We start from the raw sequence: 13,889 nt of genomic DNA, 5'->3' as shown, positions 1-13,889 counted from the left end.
TTATTTATGAAATAAACAATAGAAAGTCACTGTTAGTAGTAGTACTGTTCTTGTTATTATTAAAGTGAATGGAATGAAGGTGCAGCAGATGATGATGTTGATGATGATGAATGACAGTACCAACAGGCCAGCTGACTGATGACTTTGTGCTCCAGGCACGTCTGGGAAAAAGAGGGCTCGGTGATCAACGTCCAGTCCATCCCCCGCATGCGACTGGACGCAGACGGCACCCTCCACATCTCCCAAACCTGGTCAGGTGACATCGGCACGTACACGTGCAGAGTCACGTCTGTTGGCGGAAACGACTCGCGCAGCGCACACCTCCGTGTCAGGTAACCGCCCTTCGCCAAACGTACGCAGACACGCATACATGCACACGCTCGAGCCAGATATGCACGCGGTTCCACTACCAACCTTTCACTGCCATTCTGCCTGTTCTCACTGACACCTCTGACTCATTTCCACTCTAACGACACCTCACCGTCCCCAACTTGCCTGTCTCTCATTTTCACCCGACACACTTCCAGCCCCAGGGGGACCCACCACCTCCATGTTCCCTGTCTGTGAGACTCCACACACGGACACACACTCGTACTCACGCAGACACTCGTGTGTTGTTTTTGTCGTCTCAAATCTTCTCTTTCTCCAAAACTTTGCCTGCTGCTGTTGCACTTTGGCACACAGCACATCACTGCAGCAAGGATAAACTTAATATGAATGAGACGTCTAACTTTCTGTTTGCCAAAGTGATGGAATGACTGGCTCATTGTCTGTGTCTGTCTTTGTCCCCGTATTGGCCGTTACTTTCTGTATCCATTCATTGCAGTAAGGTTTATCAACCAATCTGTCTGTGCTTATCTGAATTTATGGTTGAATGAATTAATGATCCCCAGCTTTGGCCTCGTTTATTCACGTCTTTGTCTGTGCCTTTTCTTCCTATCTGTCTTCGTATGCCTTTCAATCCATTTCCCCCCTCTGGTGATGTCGATCTCATTTTGTTTGCCTGGGTGTCCATCTTGACAAAAAAAAGCTATCTTTGCTGTCTTGTCTTGCCACATTTCATCACCTGTCTAACTGATCTCTCTGTTATAAAACATTCAGCTTTCCTTCAGATTTGTACAAGAGACATTCAGAGAAGACCGAAATGCTCTGTAACTCTCTGTCCCCGCGGAGGATTTGCTGTGATAGGAGAGATTCTTTTATTTATCGAAGTTGTCCCGATGCTCCCTGCAGGCAGCTGCCCCATGCCCCAGAGAACCCTACAGCCATGCTCAGCACATCTGAAAAAAGAGCCATCGACCTGGCCTGGGCCAAGCCTTTTGATGGCAACAGCCCCCTCATACGCTACATCCTGGAGGTTTCTGAGAACAGTAAGTCACATCTTCCCAGTATTTCGCAGTCGTGCATCCATCCATTGCCTCCCTCTCTACCTACTGTGCTTTGTTCCCTTTGTGTCATTTAACACAACTTTAACATCTATAAATTATTTATAACAAGTTGAATTTGGGGGAGAGGGAACTCAGCTCGTGGGATTGCAGCAACGAGTGAAGAAGACAGAATTTGTGTTGCTTGTTTTGACTTCTTATTTCCATGCAGCCAGGCTTTTATGAGGTCAATGTTTTTCCCAAAGTGCAAAGCAAATACAGCACAGAACTTGAAAAAGAATTCAAAAGCATGATCAATAAGGCTAATTAAGAATGTCCATCAATGCTTTTAATCTCAAGTTGGATGAGTAAGCTACTCTACAGTCTTCTACCTTAGAGCTGTAACAAGTGTGTTCAACTTGAGTAGATTCGCTGTAGAACCGCGTTGGGCTTGTAATCCGGAGCGTGTCGTGCTCTTGCTATTCTGCCTCTCTTGCTTCTTTTTCTTTTTTTCTCAGCGTGACTTGTTTTATTGAATTAATTTGAATTTCAAATTGTGACCTGCCATGACAAAATGATTGCAGGCATGTGAAAGTGAAAATCCCTTCTGAATATTAGTGAAATTGCAAGAAACGTTAGACTCCGTCCTCACAAAAATGGGCAATTTTAGGGAATGTTGAGGTGAATGGTTAGCGTAGCAGTGAGTAGGATGTGTGTACGTGTGGGGCATTGTGTAAAACTAGGTTTTCTTTGTTCTAGATGCTCCCTGGGCCATCCTGCTGGCCAATATTGAGCCAGAGTCCACAGCAGTGACGGTCAATGGCTTGATCCCGGCGCGCTCCTATCAGTTCCGCCTCTGTGCCGTTAATGATGTGGGGAAGGGGCAATTCAGCAAGGAGACAGACCGGTGAGCTAAAGCCAGACCCTGTATCTATTCCTCCTCCCGCTGCACCTCAAGACTGTAACAGTGTTTTGTCACCTTCATCCAGGTTATACAAGATGTTTACATTTTCCACCAAAACACTCCTTTAAGGTCGTGTGACTTATTGGCACACCATTTGATGAGTAATAGCAATTAGAAATCTCAGAAATGTCAAAAAAAGCAAGTCATCCACAGAACTTTGTGGTTGTTGGTCAAACAGTGTTTTGCTGCTCATGAAATGCATTTCCTAGACAACCAGTTTGACTGATCCCTTCAGTCAATAGTCAGTGAAGAGGGATATGCGTGTAAGCCTACCAAAGCGGATACACACACAAACATGCACAATCACATGTCAACACACATTCACACGCACACGCCCACGCACTCTCACACTCTGAAAGCCGCACGATGGATTTGGGTTTGAGGCGACGTCAGGTTTGGCCTCTCTGTGGCCTCACACAACATCAAGCGCTCACTGCTCTCCCCTATCCCTCGACCCCCTCCCTCCCTCCCTCCCTCCACCAGTCTGTCACGCTGCCTCACGCTGCCAGCTCCCCAGCCAGAGGAGAGCCACGGGGGGCTCCGTCTGTGTGTTGCAGGGGGCTGGCACTGAACGCTCTGTGATGCCATTTGGTACTAAGTCGCCACCACTGATCTCACCTCCGTCTCTCATACATCTTCTCTGCAGGCACTTGTGGTGTTAGAAAACATATAGATGGTTAAATAGCTCAGATGTGGTATTAATATGGGGGGAAGGGGGGGCACTGTTCGTATTTGGGGGTACAAAAGCACACAAGGAATGTTGAGGGCTTTTGACGATGGAAGCAAAGTGGTGAAGAGGGTTTGTGCTTCAGTTGAAATTCTTCATGTATTTAGCTTTAAATAGATATGCTTCATTTGAGCTGTCGGTTACATTATTACAAAGCTTTATGGTTTTAGTTTGAAATACACTAAAGCTGTGTGCATAATGATTTTCAGAGAGAAAATGTTCTTTTAATCCTATTTCTAACCACCCTCTGTCTGCGTATCTGTGTGTGTGTGTGTGTGTGTGTCCCCCTCAGTGTCGCTCTCCCAGAGGAGCCACCCAGTGCTCCTCCTCAGAACGTCATCGCTAGTGGCCGGACCAACCAGTCCATCATGATCCAGTGGCAGCCTCCACCAGAAAGCCACCAGAACGGCATCCTCAGGGGCTATACTGTCCGGTAAGATCCGTGGTCTTCCGTCCCTCCACTGACACCTGTCCATGTCTTACTTTTTCTTTTAAAGGGTGGAAGTTGCAAACATGCATTCAGTCCCAAATAAGGTTCTCCTTCAGGTCCTGTTCAACTCGAAACAGATCAATGTAAAAATGTATATTTTGTAAGGCCGGCCATGATATTTTTAGTCGATTGATGAGTTGAATGAATTAAAGTCCTTCCCTTCTTTGAACACCGTCACATACTAAAATCCTCACCAAAATGTTGTTGATCCGTTTAATACTATTTTTATGTTCCTGTCCAGTTCCAGTCCCTTATCTTGTTGTGGTAAGCTGCTAGAATGAAGTCACACTCAGTGTTTTCACTGAAGATCCCCTGCAGTGTCAGTTAACACCAGTGTGTTTAAAAAATAATTAAATCTGAGTGAAAACTAAAATTTAATGACTGTTTTGACTTCAAAAAACTTTAGAGACTCTAATGGGCAGAGTCAGCAATATGTCAGACTGACTGTAAACCCTGTAAACATGTAATTAGTTTAGTTTTCTGTCAGGCTTTTTATTCATTATGTACAAATGAAACAGAAGGTGTTTTCTAGACAAAAGTCAGTGCTGTCAGTGTTTTTTAATTGCTTGTTTGCTGGTGCTTTGTCTCCCCCTAGCAGGGAGTCTAGTGTACTGCAAGTCTTGGCTCAAACAACAAAACACTGTGGTGTCCTCTTCTTCACTGAGCCATCTAAAACACAGGTTTCTAATCGTCTTAGTTCATGGAAAAAGTCCAGCATTTAAAGTTGATGTATTTGTGCCTCAGGTACCGCCTGACTGGGCTGCCTGTGGATTACCAGATCAAGAACATTTCCAGTCCAGATGTGACCAACCTGCTACTGGAGGATCTCATCATCTGGACTAACTATGAGATTGAGGTGGCTGCGTACAACGGGGCGGGTTTGGGCACTTTCAGCCATAAAGTCACTGAATGGACTCTGCAGGGAGGTGAGCACTCATATCATCAATATCATTGATCTAAGGCCAAAGCTGATATGCTGACCATTTTCTTTCTTAATTGTTGAAAGTGTCATTTTCAGTGAGTCAGCATTTATTTGTGTTAATTTTCAGCAAGCTTCTCTTCTAAGCATCATGGTTATTCATGATTAATAAGGCCGGGATGCAACATCCTGCAAGTGTAGCGTTGTTATTATACACCAACAGAACTTCTTCTACTGAGCATCGAGTTTATTTTTATCTCCGACTGAAACCATCTGAAAGCCAGTGCTGACTGATGTTCAACTGCATTAGCATTAAATCTTCTTTGTATGGACCACACAAAGGCGAGACATCCCCCTGAAATCCATAAGCAGCTCACACCGTCACAAACAAACCCACAGAGAACGCTGGTGTTAGGTGTCGTCACAAAGAGAGTGATGGCAGTATCTGCCCTGACCTGTGCAGCGGCGATCAATACTGACATTAAAATAGACGCAGGCAGACTTCCAGCAGTCAACAGAAAGGTGCTCTCAAACCTTTGTTTTCTGTCTTTCCACTTCTCCTATTTTTCTCCCTCTTCCTTTTCTTCCCCTTTGTCCCCCTTTTTTCTTCCTCTCCTCGTCCACCTCAGTACCCACCATTGCCCCGGGTAACGTGCAGGCCGAGGCGGTCAACTCGACAACGCTCCGTTTTACGTGGACGGCCCCCAACCCTCAGTTCATCAACGGCATCAACCAGGGCTACAAGGTCGGTAGCCGCCGCGGCACCATCACCACCAGCCATCACGTCCATTGACAGAGCTGTCAGGGCTGAACTTGTAGTATCACACATCCTGTGTAGGAGGAGGGAGAGAAAAGCCAAGAGGCAAAAGATATTTGGTTCCAGCGTGAACAATGGACTTTTTTTACCCATTTGTCAGTCGGAGGTCATTCTCTTCTCTATCTTTGCAACCATTTTTCATATGTTTTATTGTGAAGCTGCGTGCACGTAATGATAAATGTCTTCATTATTTTGTCATGGGCTCATGAATACAGTATAGTCCGTCTCTCTGTCTTTTGTGTATACTTCACTGAAACAAACCCACAGGGAGTCATGAAGCCACATCCATAGGGTACTTCTATTTTTCCGTTGACTCTGTGGAGACTTAATTATGTCATTAGGCTTTTTTTCCCCTTGCCTTTTTGTCTCTGTGTTCAATAGTGCTCCACAGGCCTTACTCAGCTAGGTGCAGGGGTCACTGTACAAACCCAGTCTGAATTTTAAATACCAGGTTTTTTCTCTTGGGAGAAGCATTAGCAGCAGTGAGAAAAGGGGAGTTGGAGAGTGCGAAAGGTGAGAGTGAGGCAAAACAAAGAATTTCAGGGAGGGACAGACACAGAGAGAGAGAGAGTGGCAAAGAGAAAAGAGTGGCAGGCAGTCAACCATCTATCCCTCTGAAACCCTCTTGCCAACTCTTTACTTCCCTGGAAGCTCCCTCACTGTTGAAACTGGAAACAAACCCAACAGACCTGCCATTGGGACTCATTACCGAAATGCCTAATTGGTCATTTCAGGTCCCATTTGTAGATGCTATATGGTCCCCAATCATCGGCATACATGATGGGATGCTAGCCTTCCTCTTTTGAGCCTCTCGTCCTCTGCCAGTCTTAGTGGAGCTGTTCAACCATTCCTTCCCAGTCAAAGCCTCTTCAGGGCATCTTTCTAAATATATTTGGCAGAGCTACGTTGCCAAATAACTCCTCAGCATGGCTCAGGACCACCGGAGAGAGACACCACTGTTAGTTTTGTGAAAACAAATGTGCGAGAATTACAGAATCACAGAAAAAATGGTTAGCTGCTCTGTTTTCAGCTGTCTGGTTAACTTTATCACACTGACTTTTTTCTGCTTCTTGTTTATCTGTTTTTAGCTGCTCGCCTGGGAGCCGGTCAAAGACGCAGAAGTTTCTATGGTAACAGTGCGACCAAACTTCCAGGACAGCGTCCACGTGGGATATGTGACAGGTCTGAAGAAGTTCACAGAGTATTACACCTCTGTGCTGTGTTTCACCACACCTGGAGACGGCCCCCGCAGCCCGCCCAAAGCATTAAGGACACATGAGGACAGTAAGCGACTTTTCTCTCACAGTTTTCTCTCCTGCGGTAGCGAGGGGACACGAGGAGCGCACAGTAACACATCCTCCGGGCAAGATCTATTATTCATGCAGAACCAAGTTGTAGAGGAGTGCTAATGACTGAGTATAGTCTGCATTCAGCCAGGATCATCATAATTGGGACTTAGTTCCCTTAGAGATTACTGGTTAAGCTTTATAAACTCTTAATTTTCTTCAACTTGCCATCAAACAGTTTTGCCAGCAATGACCTTGTTTTTGCTGATTTTATTGTAAACACATTTAAAATGTAAATACCTTCCCCAGTTTTTGGCTGTGGCCAGTGTTCCAGCGCATCGGCATGAATGTACACCGTATGTAGAGTGGAGTGTCTCGTTTGCCCGTTGGCCTTGCTCATTATTCTTATTTGTGCCTGTCCAGCCCCCGGTGCTGTGGGTCACCTGAGTTTCACTGAGATCCTGGACACCTCGCTCAAAGTCAGCTGGAGTGAGCCCAGCGAGAAGAATGGAGTTCTCACAGGTACATTCACTGCACTCCTAAATTATACTTGTACTAAGGCAAGAAAGGCAGGAAATAGCAGTTTGTCCAAGGTGGTATTTGTCAGAGCTTTACTGAAAAAGACTGTTCACAAGAGGCAAAGCTGAGGCAGAGCTGAGGCTGGAGGATTTTGTTGTGTGTTGCTTTACAACCTTATTTAGTGATTCCAGTACATGAAGCTCTTGCGATGGGTACACTTAGAACAGCTCCTTTATTCGTTTGTTGTTTATTTTATGTGCGTCATTGACATACGACTGCCTTTGCTGCATGATCTTATAAGACACCAAATATACCGGTGCAGCAGTGAGACAACACTTGTGAGAAAATAAAATAACTTCTTACATAAAACATTACAGTGCAAACAAAGAACATTGTCTCCTCTCTCAAGCTCTGCAAATAAAATCTGCCACAAGAAAGGCTCCCTTCCGAAAACCCAAGTCTTTTATAATGGAAGAGGTAAAAAGAGATGAAGGGCATTTTATTAAAAAAAAAAACAGAGCCCTTGAATCATCATATTCTATAAAGAGAAATAAAACATCAAATGGACTGTTTTCAGTTTCATCCAAATTGCATAAAAACAAAGCCGTTCCTCCTCAGGGAGACCATTAAACTTACCTGTTTCTGTGGCTAATGATACTGTACCTGAACGTAACCGTGCATAAAGAGATCTCAGCTTTTGGTTAAATTTTGCTCCTCCTGACGTTATCTGCTAGATGTTTTCTATAAGTATGTTTGCAGTTTGGGTTTATATCAGATGGTAGATCAACACATTGTCTTTCCATTAGGAATAGTTCCCGGTGACTGTCACAAATCAGATACTGTAACCTGCTTTGAAAAATGAAAAGTAGATTCGTCCCACTTGTCCGTGGATGTACATGCAACATATATAGATTAAATATCTTTCTATTGGGCCACTCATACTTCTCTTCCACTTTACTTCATTCTGCACAAACTTTGGGTAATGAACAACTGCCCGCCAGTGACATTAATATTCAAGTGTTTACAAAGGTTGAGATTTAGCAGCATATTGTAAAGTGCTTTTCCAAAACATTTTAAATGTGCTGCACACTCTCGGGAGACAAACACTGACATGCCATGTGAAATTATTGATTTGGCAAGAAATGTTACCTAATGCCTTATGCAATCACACGAAAAGAGCTGCTGGCCAAGGAGCAAATTGCATTAACTTTGAGAGGGTAAGCATGTGTGTGTGTGTGTGTGAGGATTGGAGTGGGTGGAGGATGTGTGTGCGCAAGGAGGTATAATCACAGGCTGATTCAATTTTTGATGAAGTTAATTTAATATCTCTGTTAGCTGGCCGCGTTGCATGCGAGCTAAGAGTGACTATTGTAGTGAAACCGCTGTTGAATTTTCCCCATGAGGAATCCGTTGGTCCGTTGCTGTCAACCCATCTCTGCTGCTCTTCAGGTTACCGAATTTCGTGGGAGGAGTACAACCGAACGAACACCAGGGTTACCCACTACCTGCCAAATGTCACCTTAGAGTACAGAGTCACTGGACTCACTGCTCTCACAACCTACACCATCGAAGTGGCGGGAATGACCTCCAAAGGTCAGGGTCAGCTGTCCTCCTCCACCATCTCCTCTGGCGTCCCACCAGGTGCGTACACCCTAGATCACAACAAATACTTATTTTCTCCCTGGCTGCTCAGTGATACCTGACTCTGAGCTATCTGCGTCCACCTCAGTACATCAGAGGTGAATGAAGTTTCTTTTTTGGTGCTCACAGCACTAAAAGAAAACTGCTTCCATAAACAGTGTTTAGTTATGGATTGCCTCTGGCTGTGACACCTCGCTGTCAACAGTTTTCATTACTTTGTGCTAAAAGGGATGCTCCAGAATATTGCACTTCCATAATTTTGGGGAACCTATGAGATATTATCAAAATTGAAGCAATCAAGAGCCAGATATACTACCTTTTAGCTCTAATAAAACTGCATCCTACATTTCCCATAATGCAGCTCAATGCGTCTTTCATTAGAACCTCCCTTCGCCCGAAATGCCGTCCTTCAAACTCCACACCTCCTACTTGGAGCGCAGGATTTCTGTTAACATTTTAAAGTCTCAAGCCAGAGCGAGGATAACCCTGATGACATCATCAGGGTAGATTTCAATAGCCAGGAACCTTTATTGCACCTTCCTGCATATTTACTGTTTCACATTGAACTTGGTGAACGCACTCCACGCTGTCTGGCGCCAGACAATTGTACCCCAGTCACCTCAGCTGGGACAGAACCCAAAAAAAAAAAAAAGAAAGAAAAAGAAACGCCAATGCACATCCGCGAAATAACAGCTCCCACGAGACAACCAAGCGAAATTACAGCGTTTAATGATTTCATATTTGCAAAATTGTGTAATAGAAATACAATGCCCCTGTCAATTACTACAGCAGCATTCAGAGCGGTACATCTGTGAAACCTGTGAAATGACAGGCTGTTATATTGAGCAGAGCAGCAGTTATAGTCCCCAGAATGGTGATTACACTCTGCGTATATGTGTAAAGACAACGCCTCTGTGCCTCCAAGTGTACTGAACAATCCAGCGAAAAAGCCACCTCAACAATCAGTCATGCAAATGATTTAGGGGCTGTAATTTTACTATGGCATGTATAATCTGCATTTCATTGGGGTTGAATACACCCGCATTTAAGCAATCTAGGAAAAAATTGCTTCGCGTACCCATGGGTGTAATTATAGCTTTTTAATATTAGCCCGCTCTCCACACTCCAGCATGCCACAGTTAATATCTTCAGCTAGGATTTATATGAACTGTATGTTGTGTTAGGTTTAATGTTTGTGTTGCGGCACACTTGAAGGAAAAAAAGAAGTGAAGAATTAATGATTTTATGCACCAGCTCATTCGTATACCTGCCTAGACACACAGAAAGTGAAAAACATCCCTTTGTGCGCGCACAAACAGCGATATTCATATACATAAAAATGCCCCCCTGCTGTTCTTTGAATTCACCATTTTCAGATTTGTTTCCCCTCCAGGAATCCCAGGGAATAATCCGTTCTTATTGTTTACTCAGCTCAAGTGTAAACAGTGGGATATCAGATTGAGTCGTATCTCCACATAACTGCAGTGTAATTGACATTCATGGCATTGTCTCCGCTTGTGTACTGTGTGTAAGCATCTTTTCCAAATCTAATCTGCTTTTGCTTTCTTAGCTGAAGTTGGGTGCACAGGGGAAAAGAGAAATAAGTGAGATGGCTGAGAAATTCATCTGTGTGCAGTATCTGTGCTGCCACTAGAGGGCGCTGTGGTAGATAGATTAGCAAAGACTACAGACCCAAGCCACCCTGTGTGAGAGGCAGCCAGATGAAACACACCTGTACTTGTCATTTGTTCCCCCGTTCTCTTTGGCCAACTTTGGCTCTTTCATCTCTCTTTATAGAGCTTCCTGGTCCTCCCACCAACATGGCAATTTCCAACATCGGCCCACGCTCCGTCACCCTGCAGTTCAAACCTGGCTATGATGGCAAAACTTCCATTTCCCGTTGGCAAGTGGAGGCCCAGGTGAGCCAGAGCCGAAGTTGCAGTTTCCTTCATCATGTGTTATTGCTTTTGGAGTCATCTTCCTCATGATGATTCCTCAATACAGTTTTTCCTTGACTTCAACCAATAGGCATGTTTGCAGTGCTTGCACACTGTCTATTGTATTTGTCATGCTCTGTGTTGTCTTTCTCCCAGGTGGGTGTGGTAGGAGAAAATGAGGACTGGGTGATGGTCCACCAGGTGTCCAACGAACCTGAGGCTCGCTCCTTAGAGGTGCCAGGCCTCAACCCATATACCTTCTACAGGTAGCCCACCGGAACTTTGTCTGCTTCACCATGTCTGCCTCCGTTTATCTGAATCTAACCATTTTTTGGTTAACAATAAACCTGTAAATGGGCCCAGAATTACCCTAAATACCCAACTCTCCCAGCAAGGCAGCTTCACTGCACAGGACATACTTACACAACACCGTGCATTGTTATAACAATAACCTCGTAGGGATGAACCTGCTCATGATTTTTCCCTGTATAATCTAAAGCCAGATATCACGGAAATTTAGCATGTGCGGACTGTGACAAACAACAGATAAGGTATATGTGCACTTCAGCGTCTGGGCTAATTTCAGCATATCCCTGGAGCCTTATCTTCTTCCATATTCCCTTGATTTGGATGCTTGTTATGGGTGGTGTGATTTAAATTTTTTTTTTACATCGCGCACATGATCTTTATCTTGGTGCAGTCTGCTTGTTTTCCATAATCACATTCAGTATAGCTGATGAACATTTGACTGTGCCAGTCCCTGAAGACCTGTAACAGCTATAGTTCTCATCATCCCAGCATCAGTGCTGCCACTTCACATTTGAATAGAGTTCGAGATCACGTTGGATCAGATGCTTTTTTGCATATTCAGGCTGCAAAACAAATAAACCACTCATGTTCATCCTGTATTCATAGTCAATGCTGGGATCTCACTTCGAGTGCAGTAAGCGTAAGAGGAATGCAAGTACCACAACAATGCTGGGAATTCATTTTGACGTGCCAGAGTTTGAGGTGTGATTTCCGTCGAAAAGAAACCCTCCGTTTGCAGAAGTTGCATTTTAATGTTGTGCTCCAAACACCAGGTTCCGTATGCGTCAGGTGAACATCGTGGGCGTCAGTCCTCCCAGCCAGCCCTCCAGGAAGATCCAGACCCTGCCGGCTCCTCCTGACATGGCCCCCGCCAACGTGACCCTGCGCACTGCTAGCGAGACCAGCCTCTGGTTACGATGGATGGTGAGTTAGGGATCTGCTTCCCGTGTGCATAGCATTTCTGAATTATCCATTACTTCCTCAATCTGAGGAGTTCGGCTTGTTTTAACCCACTTTTTCCTCTCTGTCCCTCTCAATATTTGTTCCCAGCCTTTGCCTGAATGGGAATACAATGGTAACGCAGTGCAAGTGGGCTACAGGGTTCAGTACTCCCGTGCGGGCTCACAGGGCCGGGCGCTGATCCACGTCATTGCTGACCGTCTGGAGAGAGAATTCACCATCGAGGACCTGGAAGAGTGGACGGAGTACGAGGTCAGGGTCCAGGCCGTGAACGGCATCGGGACGGGGCCGTGGAGCCAGCCGGTCAGAGGCAGGACGAGGGAGTCTGGTGAGTTAGCACGTTATCTGTCATCCTCGGTGGAAAAACTGTTTTTCTGATATATTGATCTGAGAGTAGGAGCTTAATTACTCAAAGGCACATTTGATTTATCTTAACCAAGGTGTTTGTTTCACCCCTCAATCAAGCCCACAGCAACACACACATTCCTTTAGAAGTACCATATCCACGTGTTGTGTGATTTTCTCAAAAAGGACAGCATCCTAATTACTTTTCTGTTTACTATTTCTTCCGACATCCGTGTGGAATGTCTACAGTGTTAGTCATATTAGAAGCAACAGACGTACGCTCTACAGTTTACACTTTGCCATATGTCAGATTTATGTGTGAATCCTTTTAGCAGCCCGCCCTGTTTTAAGCAAAACGCTTCTTTTCCCTCCTCACTTCTACTTTCACGTCGCTCACCAAACGCTGGGTAGGCAGGAGTGGAGGAAGGAGTCTGAGGAAATTGAGAACACATGGACTCAAATGTGGAATTCCTTTGCTCTTTTTTTCCACTCACTCCAGCAGATTCTTAGGAATCAGCGCATTATGTCCAGGGATGCGTGCCAAGGAAGAGAAAAGGCCAATTCTTCAGTCTTTTTTTTGTTTTTCAGCAGGCCTGGAGGGTATACCAGGATATCAGAGGCTATGTGCAAACACACAATATAAAACCAAAGCAGATCACTCGAACTGCTTCTCTGTTGAATACATATATCCACACAGTAAATAAGCATAAACACAGGGAGCATGAGAGATTAAGTTTTGAGAATATGTGACAAACAACAGTCTATTCAGGCACAGTGTTTTCACCTCTCTGCTCTCTTTGTTTTCCAGTCCCCTCCTGTGGACCCACCAACGTGTCTGCCTTCGCCACCACCTCTAGCAGCATCCTGGTGCGCTGGTTTGAAGTTCCCGAGCCGGACAGAAACGGTCTCATTCTGGGCTACAAGGTCTGCTTGTGCTTTTAATGTTTTACAGTTATCCGCTGTTTATTTACGGAGTCGGTTGAAGACCTCTAATTAGTTTATAGAAATGTCAGCTATTTTTGGGTAGTGTGCAAAGCAGCATGGTGACAGTGTGTGAGGTGAATTCTCCCACTTCATTTGCAAATAAACTTTTCCCCCAACTTCTCCCCATTTCCTCTCTCCTCGCTGGATCAGGTGGTGTACAAAGAGAAGGACTCCGACAGCACAGTCCACTTCTGGACAGTGGAGGGGAACGGCACCCACAGTGTCCAGCTGACCGGCCTGGGGAAATACGTGCTCTATGAGATCCAGGTCCTGGCTTTCACACGGATCGGAGACGGACGGCCCAGTTCTCCACCCATCCTGGAGAGGACTTTGGATGATGTGCCGGGACCTCCAGTGGGCATCCTGTTCCCTGAAGTGCGGACCACCTCAGTCCGGCTTATTTGGCAGTCTCCCTCACAGCCCAATGGCATTATACTTGGTTAGTAACATGCAAGATCCTTCTGTGATTGAGAAGAAGTTATTTATTAGAAGAAGACTTCCTTTATTGATTTTGACATTGTACTAGATAGCCTAGAATCTAGTCTAGAGATGTCATTGTCTTTGCAGTAGTGGTAATAAAAGAACTAGAACCTACCAAATACTGCACACACAGGCTTCTTTATCTAA

General features: G+C 44.9%; 1 protein-coding gene across 1 annotated transcript in view; it reads left to right on the top strand.

Moving 5' to 3' along the window:
• Positions 1-13,889, top strand: part of sdk2b (sidekick cell adhesion molecule 2b) — a 248,762-nt gene that overhangs the window by 206,882 nt on the left and 27,991 nt on the right. The window contains exons 13-27 of the mRNA XM_076759286.1: positions 156-332; positions 1,234-1,370; positions 2,124-2,271; positions 3,348-3,488; positions 4,290-4,471; positions 5,094-5,209; positions 6,370-6,565; positions 6,991-7,089; positions 8,536-8,727; positions 10,525-10,646; positions 10,821-10,930; positions 11,747-11,897; positions 12,024-12,261; positions 13,087-13,202; positions 13,413-13,701. Of these exons, the coding sequence (XP_076615401.1) occupies positions 156-332; positions 1,234-1,370; positions 2,124-2,271; positions 3,348-3,488; positions 4,290-4,471; positions 5,094-5,209; positions 6,370-6,565; positions 6,991-7,089; positions 8,536-8,727; positions 10,525-10,646; positions 10,821-10,930; positions 11,747-11,897; positions 12,024-12,261; positions 13,087-13,202; positions 13,413-13,701 (2,414 nt within the window). The remainder of the gene's footprint in view (positions 1-155; positions 333-1,233; positions 1,371-2,123; positions 2,272-3,347; positions 3,489-4,289; positions 4,472-5,093; positions 5,210-6,369; positions 6,566-6,990; positions 7,090-8,535; positions 8,728-10,524; positions 10,647-10,820; positions 10,931-11,746; positions 11,898-12,023; positions 12,262-13,086; positions 13,203-13,412; positions 13,702-13,889) is intronic.

The sequence above is a fragment of the Chaetodon auriga genome, chromosome 20 (assembly GCF_051107435.1).
Source record: "Chaetodon auriga isolate fChaAug3 chromosome 20, fChaAug3.hap1, whole genome shotgun sequence".
Lineage (NCBI taxonomy): Eukaryota > Metazoa > Chordata > Actinopteri > Chaetodontiformes > Chaetodontidae > Chaetodon > Chaetodon auriga.
Note: the sequence above shows the minus strand (reverse complement) of the source record. Positions and strands in the feature narration are given on the sequence as shown.